The sequence below is a fragment of the Scomber scombrus genome, chromosome 23 (assembly GCF_963691925.1).
Source record: "Scomber scombrus chromosome 23, fScoSco1.1, whole genome shotgun sequence".
Taxonomy (NCBI): domain Eukaryota; kingdom Metazoa; phylum Chordata; class Actinopteri; order Scombriformes; family Scombridae; genus Scomber; species Scomber scombrus.
In genome coordinates, this window is record NC_084992.1 from 23,406,327 (window position 1) to 23,423,061 (window position 16,735).

The following is a 16,735-nucleotide window of genomic DNA, read 5'->3' on the forward strand; positions in this document are numbered from 1 at the left end:
CAACACTGCCTTTCCTGGCTGCGCTCCCTGCAGCAGGTCATCCAGGTAACATCCACACACATGCAACTGAACACATGCTCACTTCTTTGGGGTTCTTCAACTCCGATCAAAACTCACAACTCTATCACTCCTAAATATGTACAGTCTTTCTAATACAGTCCTTCATCCGCTGTGTGTCCTCCAGTCTCAGGCTCCAGTTCAAACCATCCAGCTAGCTGTGAACATTCTGAAGGATTTGCTGCAGTACTCGTCTCAGATAGCTGAACTGGCCAGAGAGGTCGGCCTCAACTCCATCCTGGGTATCCTTACATCACTACTGGGCCTCAAGACAGAGGTGAGGGAACTGGGCACGGCCCTCCAAGTAATGAAGAGCCAGATTCAAGATGACATGACAACACAGTGTGAAAGATATTTGTATTTCAAGCCAGATAGATGTATAGATAGATAGATAGATAGATAGATAGATAGATAGATAGATAGATAGATAGATGGATAGTGAGATAGATAGATATACTTTATTGATCCCAAGCTGGGAAATTACAGTAGATGAAGTTCTGTTTTATTGAGAAGAATTAAGACTGTATGGGTGCACTCTAAAATCTGAGCAGCACAGTGTTGGTTTGTGCTGGTTGGCACACAAAGCTGCACATGCTGCTTATGCCAACTTGAATCTATGGCTCTGATTGGCAAGTAAACATAATATTTTTTGCAGTGGCTGTAGTTTTCTGTGCCACATAGAACCCACAGAAGCTGTGAAAAGATGAAGTAAAAGTTTACTACGTGCTGCTGATATAGATGTGACATCATACCCGTTATCCTATATGCAGACTGCACTTTATTTAATAGTGTTTCTCTGCCCTCACAGTTATAATACAAACACACATAACATAACAATAGAGAACATAATGCTTTCAATCAGTGATACTAAATTGGAATGAACAGTATTTCTGAATGGTGGTTTTTGACAGTTTTTGAATAAATAAGTCAAACACTTAACAAACGTGTATTAGCTGCTCAAAAACATTTTTAGAAAGTATAATATAGTATAGTATAAATATTCTGTTTTTGTATAATCAGGTGTTTTTTTTTCTTCTTCTCTCAAATGTAAAAATGGGTCAAAGACCCTGAACAGTAGTAAGGGTTAGGTTTGTAGACTATACTGCACACTTCTGTAAAGTTGGAAATGTATTGACAGATTCAAACTGATCAATAACTCATAATTTTAGGATTTGGAGAATCATGCCACCCCTAATTCTGATGGCACATGCTGTTTGTTGAAAAATGAAACTTCTGGGCTCCCAGCATGCATTTCTGTCAGCTACATTTACTTTTTCTGGGTGCTATCACTGGGTCATCAAAATTGTACACATTTACTTTGAGTGATGAGTGAGAATATACCACCTTCACTCATTTTATATTATGAGTTGAGCTTAACATATTAAGGACTTAATGATTGATGACCATCTGTTTACACTCCTGCTCTCTGGAAGACGCTACAGAGCCCTGAAATGCCACACCTCCACACTGAGGAACAGTTTTTATCCTTCAGCCATATACCAACTAAACTCTCACCCTCTGTTCCTCTTGTGTTGTCAGTGTGAGCTGGCAGCCATGGAGGGGATGACTGCCTGTATGACCTACTACCCCAGAGCCTGTGGATCCCTCAGGGTAAGACACAGAAGTGGAGTAAAAGTAAATGAAAGGATTGTTTCTGGATGTGGAAACTTTTACTTTGCTTTTATAACATGGTTATTTAGTAATTTGAGGGAAATGTGAAAACCTGTGCTGTGATTTGTTTTCTTTCAGGACAAACTAGGAGCTTATTTCCTCTCCAAAATGGACAGTACTAACAAGAAAACACAAGAGGTTTGTGATGGTGATCTGTTACCTTACATGATCTCTGATTATCTACGAGTAGACCAGAGTTATGCACAGCAAGTGAAAGTCAATCCAAATGTGTCTGTCTTGCTGTCTCCTCCTGTCATTCCTTCAGATGGCCTGTCAATGTTATGGCCGCCTCCCCTGTTTAGGGGGGCTGTTGGACAGAGGGGTGGGTGCCGGCAGAGCTGAGGGCTGGACCAGTCAGATTCACTGCCTCCTGACCTCAGCCAATGGCCTGCTGTCTCAGATCTACCAGAGTTCAGAAACAGGTACAACACAAACATGTTCCATAGTTATACTAGAGGCCACAAAGTCTACAGGGTACATGATAGGATTTTCTTTCATAGTTTTGTCAATCATTTGTACCACTTATAACATTTTGGAGCACGATGAGTCTTTCATGCCTGTTTAACTCAAAGTATTATTGGCCGCTGCCTTTGTTGAAAACTCAGACAGGTGCTGTTAACGGAACAAAAAAGGCAAAACTCAACTGTGAGGAAGGCAGTGCAGCACCCGGACAGTCTACAGCACGCACACACTAGAGTTATCTTGCAGGTCATCTACCAGAAAGGCAGTGACTACAAGCATTTTATTTGACTGAATAATTCCCCTGGCGAATGTGATATATACAGTGAACTGTCTTTCCTTGAGCTAACAGTGCAGCAGAGAGGCTGCTCTCCACTACTGGAGACATGACATTAATATCAACACAGCCAAGCACTTCCCCTCCCATCAGTGTGTTAGTCTCATACAGGCAGGAGACTGTGAGACGCTTCTAAATCAATTCATTCACTAATTAATTCACTTTTGAAAATAAAAAAGCTGTAGACTATTTATCTTATTGGCCACTTATGTAAAATATTGTTTTTCAGTGGAATAAAGACATCAGTACAGTGGAGCATGAGACTGAAGATTGTGCTTCCTTTTCTATTCATTTACTTAAAAAAGCAGTTTTGAACCAAGATTCGATTCTGAATCAAATCAGCACTCAGACATCATGATGGTCTCAAACTGGGAGATAAACACATCATCCCAGTGCTAAAACCAGCATTTCATTCCATCACAACCTTTATTCTTCTTCTTATTGCAACATCTTAGTAGAACAATTAAATCACTTTGGGCACTGTCTGTCAAATCATGTTTTTTTTTACTTTAAAGGTTCATGACTACACTCATAAACTATGTAAACTACAGCACACATGTTCTCCAGCCTTTCCCACCTGGGTCTCCTAAAACTCTACAGAAACCCCTGTTAGATGAACACAGTAAGACTGTCTGGTATTATGCAGATATGCACACAAATAGACTTGACATTATTATTTTCTGTAGTCTGTAGCTAAGAAGCTGTAATACCTCAATTCTATGTATCTGTTAACCCCCTAAAGTAGGCTTAAGAATGGGTTTAAGATGCAACAATGTCCCAGCTGCTTCAAGTTCAGCTAGGCTCCTCAGTCCCTCATGTCCTTACATTTATCTACTGTGTATGTTATGGCGCTTTTCCACTACACAGTTCCAGCATGACTCGCCTCGCCTCGGTACGGTTCCAGAACAGACCTTTTCCATTACAAAAAAGTACCTACTCAACGTGGGCGGGGTCGTCATAGCACGGCTCCGCGAAACTGCCGTGACTTCGTTTTATACGCGACACAAAACACATAAACAATGGAGGACATTGAGGCAGTGGTGTACTTGCTGCTGTATGAGGCTTTTTGTCACACAAAGCAAGAAATTGAGCCGTATGGCTGTAACTATGGTAACGCTGCTGCCGGTATTTAAAAATGCCGGGTTTGATTCTTGTGTGGGACGGCTCATGACTCTTCCAGCGACAACTCTTCTGACCAATCAGCGGCCAGCAGTGTGTCGACGTCACATTTTAGTACCGGCTTGGCTCGCTTGGAACCTCACCAGAGCAGGTACTAAAAAAGGACCAGGTACCAGGTACTTTACCTAGTGGAAACGCAAAAAGAACCGAGGCGAGTCGAGGCGAGTCATGCTGGAACTGTGTAGTGGAAAAGCGCCATTAAAGATGTAAAATGGCCAAAAATGTTGCAGTACCTCCAACTTTGATGCATACAGTGTACAAAATGACTTCTTTGTGCTGTTCACCTGTTGGCTGGCAGTACATAGTTTTACATTAACAAACACAGTGGCTGCAAAGAGAATATTTGTACTAGAAATTGTGAGATGTCATAAATTGATAGATAAATTGCAAAAGTCCTGCAGTGAAAGTGTCAAACCATCAGTGTGTTATCACTGTTTGCTGTGACAGATGGAACGGTGCAATACGAAGGTCCAGGAGTGGAACTGGCCTTTCCTCATCTCGACCAATCAGATCCCCTTCTGCTACTGCAGCTCCAGCACAGATACACAGCTGTGTGCCTGGCTCTCAAACACACTCTCAGGTACTAACACACAAATGTGAACACAACCTCAAAAGAAAATCCACTTAAAGGGGCAGTTCACTCAAAACCCTAAAAAAATTCTCATTTACCTCCAGTGGTATGAAACCAGGACAGTACAGCAGTCCTGGTTTATCTGTGGCTGGATCTTAAATGTTAATGATTTGATCATCAGTGGAGAAGCCTCTGAGACCACTCACATTTTGTCAGTTCAATCACTGCCTTTTTTTGCTGCATCATTGTGTACAGAGTGACAGGAAGCCTCTGAATAACCATAACCAATCAATCAAACTTTATTTATATATCACCTTTCATACAGGCTAGTGTAGTTCAAAGTGCTTTACAATGAGTTGATTGACAAGTGACAACATAAAGAAAAGGTATAAAAAAAACAAAAAGAACAAATGAAAAGACAATCTGTGACCAATGCACGCAAGAGAAAATAAGAATGATAAAAATGTTAAGAACATTTCCATAAAATAATTCAATAAATAAAATGACATAAATAAGTAGAATACGAGCGAAAAGAGAAAGGGGTTATGAAAAGTTAAAATAGATTAAAAGTACAAAAAATGTATAAAAGATAAAAAATGTAAAACATAAAAGATGATGGACTAAAAGTAGGTTAAGAAAGACCGTAAGAGGCAAAAGCAACCTATAAATAAAATAAGATACGAGGATAAAATTATAAAATGGTAATAAAATAATGTTTAAAAAAGTAGATAAAATTAAAAGATAATACATTTGAAACATTAAAACAAATCCAATGAAATAGAACAAAAAGACTATAAAACACAAGTGTGATGGAAACAGAAGACAGTGTGACTCCAGCTCAAAATCTGCCACACTCTGCTCTGATGATCAACACTTCAGCAGACAGCACTGTTTACAGGGGAAAGACAACCCACCTATAGGAAAACTATGGTTTATTACAGTAGTGTCCAAGCTTGGGGGTCACGAGATAATTCTGATGATTAATGGGAAACTAAAAAAGAAGAACATGGAAATCTCCAAATAGTTAATAGTCATAATAACTTTTGTCTTAGCTTAGTTTGTCTCTGACTAGAAGTTCTATTAGTTCTAATAGTATACCAGTTATACCAGTTAGTTATATTTGCTTATTACAGATCCACATATATGTCACCTGAAAATGACAAGAAATTGAAATGCAGAAATGTCAAAGCAACAGTGTCTCTATTATCCAGTTTATCCAGCAGAGAGCAGTGTTTATTTCCAACAGTCAAATGTCCAACACATATATGAAGTGTTTATTGATGTTTATGGGTTGTGTAAAAATAATACAAAAATGAATATTAGCCAATATAGCATCATAGATTGTTTTTAAACTGTTAAATATCTATACTGTTATTGGTATAAATGTAAATGACTGTGTTTTATATAGGGCTTTAATTCAAAGCTGCCATATTCACTGCTTTTTGTCTCCATGTGTCAGGGTGGATCCACACTCAGCTGTGCGTCTGCCTGTCAGACCCATACTCAACCTCGTGTGTCGGGCCCTCGCTGTCAGCTCCAAAAGCATAGTGAGCACGCGCAAACACACACACACACACACACACACACACACACACACACACACACACACACACACACACACACACACACACAGTTATCAATTAACAGAGAGGGTGTGTCATTTTGATTCCCCATTTGTTCACATGGTTTCCACTGAAATCTGTGTATGGATTTGTTTTTTAATGAATGACCGTTTGAATGTTTATTATTAAATTAAAGTAAATTATATTTATGTTTATTTTGTTTTATCTCTTATAGGTGAGGTTTAACATAAGCCCATAGTGGGTTTTTACCTCACCTGCATGTGTTTTATTTTTAATTTACCCATATTCTCTGACTTTTATTTTACAAATGTGCAAAACCAAATGTTTTATTACTGCCTCCAAACTACAAACCAATGTCTGACTAATATGGACAAAAATCCACATTTTTAATTGAGTTTGTGTGTTCGTGTGTCAGAATTTAACAGGAGATGGAAGTGTGAGGTTACTGGTCCTGCCCATCATACACACCAACACACTGGAGGTCCTATCAGCTCTTATCACAGCGTGAGTGATGTACACACACTGTTATGTATTTGAGTTCATAGATATCATTTGAAGTATGCTGAATGATTACAAGTACAGAACATAACAGTTGAAGTGTAGTGTTGTCTGATGCTGACACTGTGTGTTGTGTGTATTGCAGTGTACGTAGCAGCATGGTTCAGTATGCAGCTGTACTACAGAGGCTCTTTTCCCAAACTCTGTCTGCCTGGACACCTGTACCAGAAGCTAACCTGGGTCAGCAGAGAGCCTACAGGTAACTAACAAGCTCGGGTCATACGCAGGATTTGGTTTGATAAGGTGCTAAGGTTCACCAAGGAAAGCTATTCAAACATCCTTGAAAGACAGAGAGGCAGCAAGGTGTTGATGATGATTGTGATGATGTGGCTGAAATGTCTGAAGCATGTTTGTGATGTCTGTGTGTTCTTCCTGCAGCTCTGTGCGGGTGTCAGTGTACAGAACCTTAGAGCTCTGGGTCCAGGTAGCTGGAGCCTCCGCCAGCATTCTTCAGGGAAGCCCTGGCCACTCCGAACTCCTGTTTAACCACCTGCTTGGTGACATCACACCAGGGGCCGAGTCTGTCAAGGTGAGTTCAATTTTCACGTAGTTCACCATATATTTTACACAAAAATACCTAGTTTTATCAAGCAGCTTTGTAACTTGGGGGTGTCAGGTGTCTGTCTGCTGTAACTGTGATGTGATGTAAATACTGTAATGCACTTTAAAAATCATAACATGTACAGTGAAAGTCAAAAGTTTGGACACACCTTCAATAGAAGCATGTTCAAACTTTTTACTGATGTTATAAACATGAAAGAAAAACGCTATATTGGCTCCACCCTTTTCATTGATGTCCCCACAAGATAAAAATGACTAGAGCTGCAACAATTAATTGATTAATCAATATTAAATAAATTGCCATGGATTTTAATAATTGATCCATTGTTTCGAGTCATTTTTGTAAGAAAAAATGTTCAAATTCTAGCTTGTCAAATGTGATTATTTTCTGCTTTCTTCAGTCCTCTATGAGGGTAAACGGAATATGTTTGGGATTAGGATAAAACAAAACATTTGAGGGTATCAGCTTGGGTTTTGGAAAACACTGATCAACATTTTTCACCATTTTCTGACATTTTATTGACCAAACAATGAATTAAATAATCAAGAAAATGATCGCCAGATTAATCAATAATGAAAATAATCTTTAGTTGCAGCCGTAAATATGACAATGCTTATTACAGTGTTGCCTTTTCAGTAACAAACTGTATGTGTACTGTTCTGTTTGGTAAAACACTGGAAAACAGAACCAGGCCCTTACATGTTGAAGTTAAGGTCAGAGGAAGCTTCAGGTTTTTGGTTGTTAAGTTTGATAAAGAGCTCTCTGTGTTTGTCCTCCAGCTGCGAGCCGGTCTGTCAGCTGACGTGGTTCCTGGAGGGAAACCTGGCCCTCGGAGGACAAAACCATTGGTCATGGCAGATTCAGTCGGGCCGTCACTCCAAAGGAAAGGAGACCTTTTGGCCAATCAGGATACATGCATTTCAGCCCTGAGGGGTGAGAGTCCATCTCTATTTGATTACAGTATGGCCTACTGGTTCTTTGTAAATCTTGTTCAATCACACAGATGTTTTCTTTTTTACAGCACTAAGACAAATCATACTGACCAGTGGTACACTGCTAAAGGATGATATACACAAGGTAAGGCTGAGCTGAGGATCACAATGAGCTGCTTTAGTAACTGACTGCATGTGTTTAACTGTGTGGTTTCCTGTAGATGTTGTGCTCTCAGACTGATAGTTCTCCTTTCTGCACATTTTGACACTGTTTCCTGCTGTGTTTTATTTTCTCACAGCGTCTCCATGACGTGGTGCTGCCTCTGTGTGTGCGTCTGCAGCAGCAGCAGTCCAGCAGCACTGCCTGTGAGTCTGCAGGTGGCGTCAGCGGGCAGTATGGCAGTGCTCTCACCCGACGAGAACTATACAGGTACCACCTTCATTCATTACACACAGTCCAAGTACAGTCCAGACAGGAAGTTAGTTCCATGTTTTCTGCTCTTTAGGCTCTGTGTTTTCTGATCATCAGACTCTGTGTTTTCTGCTCTTCAGACTCTGTGTTTTCTGCTCTTCAGACTCTGTGTTTTCTGCTCTTCAGACTCTGTGTTTTCTGCTCTTCAGGCTCTGTGTTTTCTGCTCTTCAGACTCTGTGTTTTCTGCTCATCAGACTCTGTGTTTTCTGCCCTTCAGACTCTGTGTTTTCTGCTCTTCAGACTCTGTGTTTTCTGCTCTTCAGACTCTGTGTTTTCTGCCCTTCAGACTCTGTGTTTTCTGCTCTTCAGACTCTGTGTTTTCTGATCATCAGACTCTGTGTTTTCTGCTCTTCAGACTCTGTGTTTTCTGCCCTTCAGACTCTGTGTTTTCTGCTCTTCAGACTCTGTGTTTTCTGCTCTTCATGCTCTGTGTTTTCTGCTCTTCATGCTCTGTGTTTTCTGCTCTTCATGCTCTGTGTTTTCTGCTCTTCATGCTCTGTGTTTTCTGCTCTTCAGGCTCTGTGTTTTCTGCTCTTTAGACTGTGTTTTCTGCTCTTTAGACTGTGTTTTCTGCTCTTTAGGCTCGGTGTTTCAGAACATTAATTCTCAAATAAAGTAATAGATCTTAATTCTCAACCTAAATTTTGAGCAGGTTTACATCAATAAAGAAAGAGTTATAAGGAGTGTTTAGATCATGTTAGAAATCATGCAAAGATACTCCAGTAGAGCCACAAAATAAAGACCTGGAAATATGCTGAATGTTTTCTTTAATGTTGAAATCAATATAAGGAATAAGAACCTGTAATAGAGTGTTGTAGGAGTTATGTAATTGTTTATCTGTGTATTTGCAGGTTATTGCTGGCTCTGGTCCTGGTCCCGTCACCCAGTTGGCCCCCACCTCTGACCTGTGCCGTGTCCATCCTCAGTAACTGTCGCACCGACCGAAATATCAAGGTGACAGAGGGAGACATTAGAGAAATTGTTGTTGTTTTGTTTTTTTTAAAGAAAACTAAATAATAACTAAAATGAATAATGTAAAAATGCCACTAATGTGAAAGTTCATCTTGGAAGCTCTCACAGAAAAGCAGGAGACAGCTAACATAATGTCACAGTTAGAAACACAGTAAACCTTACCTCAGTGTCAGCACTATTTCAGCACTATAGCTAACTGGTTATCCAGGAAGTATGAAGGCTGAGTATAAATGCTACACTCAGTGTTTCCTACAGACCAGGTAGTAATGTGTGGTGCAGGGTTGTACAGAGACCTTTTGAGGGGCAGGGGCTCTGACCAGGGGGAGGCGGCGTTGCCGTTGTAGCATCGATGCTGTGTGTCGGTAACCTAGCAACACTAGGGGGGTCTGGAAGAAAAATGTGAAAAATAATAGGGGTGCAACTAACGATTATTTTGATAATCAATTAATCAGTCGATTATTTTTTCGATGATTCGGATAAAAAAATATTTCCACCCCTTCATTCAAAAACAAAACATTATTTCAAATTGACATTGCAAAAAAGTGCTCAAACAACATGTTGCTGCTGGGACGTCCCTGAGTTGTAAAAGTAATATTAAATTATAAATAATAATTTAAACTAAACAACTAAATGTTAATGTCTGATAGCTTTAACAAAATATCATACACATGTATGCCACACAAAAAGAGGTATTTTCTGTTGTTCAATCGACCTGAGCTGTTGGAACAATAAATAAAAGATAAATAATAATAATGGTTTATTTTTGTAGTAACCAGTTTTACTTTTACCATCATTAGGCTTCCATACTTAGCTACTAGCTGCTGCTCTCCTCATCTCCTGCTGCTGACTGTGAGATCTGAGCAGGTAGAAGCTGTTAGTTCACTCACTATAACCAAGGAGCACACTGCAACAAGGTTAATGATCCACACGGTGACATTATATCATTGATGTGATGCAAAAGCGATAGAAAACCGATCGTTTTTTGTGCGCGTGCATACGTGCGGACGCGCTTCGTGCCGCCCTCGGCAGGATGCAGCACACACTTTCTAGTTTAATGTAGTGTGAACTGCTCCTACACTTTAGAAGACTATGGTGCGATTGGTCTAATAAGCAGCAACACACACACTCGTGCGCGCAGTCACTCTCTTGCTGTACGAGAATAACGTACAGCAATGCAGTGCTATGCGGAGATGAATGAACGGAACGATATTTATATTTCAAAATCACGTTTAACATTAAAAAAAACAGAATCAATTCGTGGCACTCGGTGTTGATTCTGTGGCGCCGCGCCACACATTGGTCTATGTATGGGAAACACTGTACACTGTTCTAAATAGTTGCCTGAAGCACATTAAACTGCCTATTGCCATAGCAACAGTTTGACAGTTATTTAAATCTCGCTGGATTAAAAGTGGTGTAACTGTGATAACACACATAGAGGTCTCTTGATGATGATGACATGATGACTGACAAATGAAGCGTCTTGAATGATGATGATGCAGCACCACATCCTGGAGCAGAGTATCATGTACTCTGCTGATTTTGTGCTAGTTATTTAGTGTCTGTTACAGTATTTTACTAACTTTGTCTCCTCCATCTCCTCTCAGGTGTCTTCATTCTGTACTGAGGCTCTGACTATCTGCAACTCCCTCCTCCACCCTCGCACTCCCTCCATCGCACTCCCCTTACCACCCCTCGCCCTAAAACCCACACCAACCGCTCCCATCCTCTCCTCCTCCCAGGGTCCAGCCCCCGGACTCACTTTGCCGACCCTTCTAGGAGGCCCAGCCCCTGGCCCTCCCTTCCCCACCCGTCACTCCCTCGGCCTAGGCTCTGCCTCCCTACTGGGCTCTCTGGAGAACCACCTGTCCCTGGTTCCAGGGCTACCAGGCCAGGGCCATGGACCAGGTGACATGATCTTGTCCCCGCACACACACCGTCAGCCAGACCCAGCCGGGCTGGGCCCTCTGGAGGGACAGAGACCCGTGTTTGTCCGCTACGACAAAGAGGAAACGGAGGACGTGGAGATCTCTCTGGACAGCGACTCAGACGACAGCGTGGTCATCGTTCCTCCAGGGATGCTGAACATGGAGAACCAGCAGGATGAGACGGGAGTAGCAACAAACTCCCAGAACCTGACCTCCGCTGCACCAGGGGTTGCTGCTGTCACACTACCAGGAGCTGAATCTGTCACCATGGTCCCAACCACTGCACCAACAACCACAATAGACGGAGTCTCCCTCTCCAATGACCTCGCCACCTCCTCACCCCTCCTCACCACCTCCACCACACCTATCAACTCCTTCCCTCCTCCAAGCGCCTCAGTAGTCTCCCTTGTTCCCCCTTTGAACTCCAGCACACTCACAGCTCCACCTGGCGGTTTGGGGGACCCGTTACCTGGCAGACCGCAGCTCCAGCAGATGCTGATGCAGCCCTCCTCACAGGGCCCACCAGGCCCCATGGGGATCCCCCTCCAAATGCACCAGCTGCAGAACCAGCTGAGCCAACAGGGAAGGCACGTCCACCAGCACCAACCACCACCTGCCAGCAACGAAGACTCCACCGTCATCAACATCAACAGCACCGACGACGAGGAGGAAGAGGAGGAGGACATGGAGGATGACGAGGAGCTGGATGAGGATGAGGAAGATGAGGAAGGGTTGGACGAGGAGGACGAGGTGAGTGATTTTGCAGAGGAGTTTTACGACGGGGAGGAGTATGACGATTATGATGAAGAGGAGGGAGAGGAGCTGGAGGATGAAGAAGAGGAGGAGGATGGGGACATACCACCTCTAGAGGGAGCGGAGGACAAGTCAGGAGAAGCAGGCATAGAGGATGGGAAGGTGCTGCGAGCGGCGGTGGATGAAGGAGGGATGGCTGGATTCAGCGTGGAGGGAGAGGCAGAAGGAGGGATCGAGGAGATCCAGACCAACAGAGCCATGTTTGCAGAAGATAGGATGAAGGTGCAGGAGGTGGAGAGCATCGGAGTTCTGGAGGAGGCGAGGGAAGGGGAGGGAGAGGAGGATGAGAACGAGAGGATGGACGACCCCACCATGCCCCAGATCCTGTGCGTCACAGGAGGAGCGCTGGAGGAGAGGGAGGAGGCTGAGGAGGAGGGAGGAGCAGCAGGAGGAGGAGGAGGAGCACTGCAGGAGGAGAGCAGCTCCTGGGAGAAAAGAGCCAATGAGACGGAGCTGACTGCACCCTCAGAAGAACGCACAACGAATCAGAACCAACAGGTAAATAACACAACTATATATGTCACCTCTGAAGAGAGAATGCTGAGGTCAGTATAACATGACGAATAGATGAAGACTAAATAAACAAAAAGAAGCTGAAATCAGTGAGAAGACCAACAGATTGGCCAGTAGTTGAAATAGAAGCAGTGAGAGCATTAGTGGAAGTAGAAGCACTGACATGAGTTTACTAAAACAGTTTACCTGCCCAGTAAGTAGTTAGTAAGTAGTACACTGGGGTAAAAACGTCTCATATTACATATTCATTATGGTAAACTACTAATATTACATTCATTATGTCGGCATGGAGATGAGCTGTAGCTGTAGTGTGGTGAAAGAAGCTGAACTGTGATTTGAAACACACATGCTGACAAGTTAAACAGTAATAAGTGAATCAGAGGTGTGAGTGCTGACAGTAGCTCAGTGTAGTGAAAGAGTTCAGGTGTTGAATTCTATCAGCCAAAAGGAGCTGGAGGGCCACTTGAACTTTGGAAGTAAACCTGTTCCATGTAGTTTGACAGGTCAGACAGGAATAAAAAGAAGTATAAATTGGAAAAGAGAAGGAGAAAAATGGAAGGAATTCTAAAAGAAAGAAAGGACAAAGAAGAGGGGAGGTTGGTGTTGGATAAATGATACTTGTCATAATTTATTCTTGAAAAAACTGAGCTGAAATGAATCAGTGGCATTGCTGTCTTTCACTATTGAAGACATGTAGGGTCTTCATCATTTAGGTGCTGGCAGAACACACTCATAGATCACAGAAACAGTAGATTGAATTAAAGTGGAACTTCAGTTGTGACTCTGGGTCCCCAAATGTCAGATTGTGTCTTTATTTGAACATTATCCGTGTTTTTTCCACTGATGTTGATACATGAAGCTGATATTGTTAGAAGTATTCTGAAGCTGACAATGTTCCTCTAACCAGGAGCCGGTGGCTGAACCTGCACAGGAAGCCAGTGTGAGTGAGAAGCAGCCCTCCAGTCACCCAGAGGAGCAGCTGGCAGCTACTCAAGACGGAGACTCTGCAGCCGCGGATCCTGAAACCTCTACATGCCTCAATACAGAAGAACAAGAAGACACAGATGCTGAGAAAAGAGACAAAACACAAGCAGAACAGCAGGAGACACAGGAAGGAGGGGGAGAGAGTGATGGAGAGGAGGGAAAAGGAGTGAAAAGGAAGAGAGAGGAGGCGCACAGGGAAGACGAGATGGGACAAACCCCAGAGAAGAAAAAGGTAAAATATCCTGACTAGCTTCACATGAATATCATGTTTAAAGGTTGAGACTTGATTTAGAACCACACAGTAGAGCCCGACTGATACTGGATTTTTGGGACCAATACTGATTTTAGGGAATAGAGGAATTCTGATAATCGATATATATCGGCCAATAATCTTATATATTACACTTTTTTCTCCAAATGTGGTTATCAAACACTTGTGACAAAGGTATGTAATAAAGGTTGTGATATTTTACAGTTTAAGAATAAACATTTTTTATAAAAAGCCATCAGTGCACTGAAACAGTAAACCTCACTGGGTATTTAATGTGCATATATTAAACTTGAAATAGGAGAAAGGATTAAATATACATAAAATGCTGCCTATTTATCTTTTATTTTTTTAAATGGGCACATACCAGACAGTATAAACACAGATACTGATATATCTGTGATAGGCTAATATCGGTTGACCAATATATAAGTGGAGCCAAAGATCAAAGTTTATTCTGACTTCTTGAAGTCTAGATGTAAATAACATGAAGAACACTCATTGAATAATTGAAATAATAACAATCTCAAAAGAGCCACATAACAAGAAACTCATGTGTCGAGAAGCATCAGTTAGTTCATCAATCACCTGTCAACTATTTATTGAAATAGTCTCCAGAGTTCTTGTTTGAATATTTGCTCCAACCAACTAAGAACAAAGCACCTCCACTCAGGTCTGATCACTATATCACACCTGTATAAATCTGTGTATGCAGGCAGTATGGATATGCAAATATGAACATATATTTAAAAATCTCAACACAACACTAAACCCACCTGCCCACATCCCTGTTTTGTTTTATAATATGTTTTTTTAAACTTAATAAATTCTGGTTAAACAAACAAACCAACTGGAGCACACCCAGCCAACAGCAGATAACAACCTGACGCTCCACCTCCATCCATTTTTAGAGCCAAATGATTCAGCGTCTGACTCATGTATGTGCTACACTTTGTAGTCCTGCAACTATTCTCATCATTGATTCATCACTTCGAGTCATTTAAAAAATGTATCAATCAAACAATAAAGAAAATAATCATTGGTTGCAGCCTTGTATGTGTCTAACGTTGCTATGGAAACATGAATCATTGCACACAGTGTAAAGTTAACAGGATTTTTGCAGATGTGTTTTTGAGCCAGCTCAAGATAACAGTGTTAACCCTTTGTAGGTCACACCAAGAGATTGCTATTTAAAAAATCATTGTTTTGCTTTTCCTACCTCTTTGAGGCCATGACAACATAAAACATGGATTTTCTTTTCTCATTGAGCCTAAATGTGATGTTTTACAGTCCTCTACAGACCTCATTCACACCTCATTTGTTCATAACGTTTTTAAAAACATGTTAGAGACTCATTCTGTTCATGTGCAAGATGAAAAAATGAAACTCAATTTCAAAAATGTCTCCAGCAGGATCTCTTATGTCAGCAGTGATTTATGTTATTCTTGGTTAATACACTATCACAACCTGTATCTATAGCAACCAGAACACAATCTGATGGTCTTTTTGTGCATTACATACCTCATACAAGTGGGAAAGATTTCCCAAAAAATGTAATGGATTAAATAGATTTATTTTTTGACCAGATATCATGACACAAAGTGACCTCTACATTTTGGCACCTGATTCAGATTGACTTCAGTTTTTGTGTGTTAGTTTCAGTCAGATTAGATTACTGCACACTAACACTAAAGACGTTAGTAGTCTCATTTATTTCAAGCATTTCTTAATATTTTAAGTTGACAGATCTACTTCCTGCTTCAGCTTTGACCTGCTCCACTTACTGTACTTAGTTTAGTATTACATCAAATGAACTATATGGGAACAATGGCAGAAGACCAACATGCACTGAGTAACAAATTCTCCATTTAGATTCTTCTGTCCTTCCTCTCAGCATGTCTCAGCTGTTGTCTCTCTGTCATGTCTCCCTCAGCTGGACGAGGAAGCCATGGCCTCCATGTTGGCTGATTTTGTTGCCTGTCCACCTGACGACGAAGACGGTGCTTCTGGATCCAACCGCACATAAACACTTGCCAACTGAACTGATAGTAGTCAGTAGGATACCTTGTAGATACTGCTAGGACACTGTATCATTAGTGATATTTACAAGGTTTAGTTTCATCAGACAACTGTCATCATTACCACAGTCATTCATCACAGTGTTCACAGTAATGCTGGGAGACATGAGGCCTCCACTTTTCTTCTCTTTAACATTATTGCTAACTTCCAACTACATTATGTGGGATGTGGGAATATTTAGGGAAAGGGAAGTCAGACTTTTTATTGTGTCACATCATCCATCTTATTATTGACATCAACTAGTATATGAGCTAAAAGACATCAGTACATTTTCTATAGTGCAGCAGGGAGGTGAAGCTATATGAAAGGTATTACCAGAGAGCGAGCCTTTGTTCTTGTATACAGTGCATATTATCCTACAGGTAGTGTCCCAAGTGGATTTCTTGGAATTCTATGTATCTTTTATGCTCTTTATGTTTTGTCATCACTGTTGTATGCTTTGTCATAAAAAAGTAAAAAAGAAAAGAAAAAGTTTTTTTCCTTGCAATTTAAATGTAAATCAGAACAAGAAGTCTTTACATGAGGTCACAATGAGGTTGAGTAAACAGAATAAACATGATGCTACTGAGAATCATTAGCTTTGTGTTTAGAGCAACACAAACTAAATTCCTTTCACTACCATCGTGGTAATTTAGCTGAACTTACTCTTTACAATGAGACTATCAAGTGTGTATCATTTCATAGTAAATACTACATTTATATAGTATAGAGTCAGGTGAAGTGAAGTGATGGAGGACAAACTCCACAGTGTGTCCACACAGTCATTATAAAGTAGATGATCAGCTTCTATTGAGCT

At 41.2% G+C, this 16,735-nt stretch overlaps 1 protein-coding gene across 1 annotated transcript in view; it reads left to right on the plus strand.

Moving 5' to 3' along the window:
• Nucleotides 1–16,404, plus strand: part of pelp1 (proline, glutamate and leucine rich protein 1) — a 24,782-nt gene extending 8,378 nt beyond the window's left edge. The window contains exons 3-19 of the mRNA XM_062444278.1: nucleotides 1–45; nucleotides 185–334; nucleotides 1,597–1,668; nucleotides 1,807–1,866; nucleotides 1,994–2,150; nucleotides 4,151–4,283; nucleotides 5,734–5,821; nucleotides 6,273–6,361; nucleotides 6,501–6,614; nucleotides 6,794–6,944; nucleotides 7,757–7,910; nucleotides 7,999–8,054; nucleotides 8,209–8,339; nucleotides 9,234–9,336; nucleotides 10,962–12,593; nucleotides 13,516–13,824; nucleotides 15,794–16,404. The exon at nucleotides 1–45 is cut by the window's left edge and continues 61 nt beyond it. Of these exons, the coding sequence (XP_062300262.1) occupies nucleotides 1–45; nucleotides 185–334; nucleotides 1,597–1,668; nucleotides 1,807–1,866; nucleotides 1,994–2,150; nucleotides 4,151–4,283; nucleotides 5,734–5,821; nucleotides 6,273–6,361; nucleotides 6,501–6,614; nucleotides 6,794–6,944; nucleotides 7,757–7,910; nucleotides 7,999–8,054; nucleotides 8,209–8,339; nucleotides 9,234–9,336; nucleotides 10,962–12,593; nucleotides 13,516–13,824; nucleotides 15,794–15,886 (3,537 nt within the window). The 3' untranslated portion in view covers nucleotides 15,887–16,404. The remainder of the gene's footprint in view (nucleotides 46–184; nucleotides 335–1,596; nucleotides 1,669–1,806; nucleotides 1,867–1,993; nucleotides 2,151–4,150; nucleotides 4,284–5,733; nucleotides 5,822–6,272; nucleotides 6,362–6,500; nucleotides 6,615–6,793; nucleotides 6,945–7,756; nucleotides 7,911–7,998; nucleotides 8,055–8,208; nucleotides 8,340–9,233; nucleotides 9,337–10,961; nucleotides 12,594–13,515; nucleotides 13,825–15,793) is intronic.
• The last annotated feature ends 331 nt before the right edge of the window (nucleotides 16,405–16,735 follow it).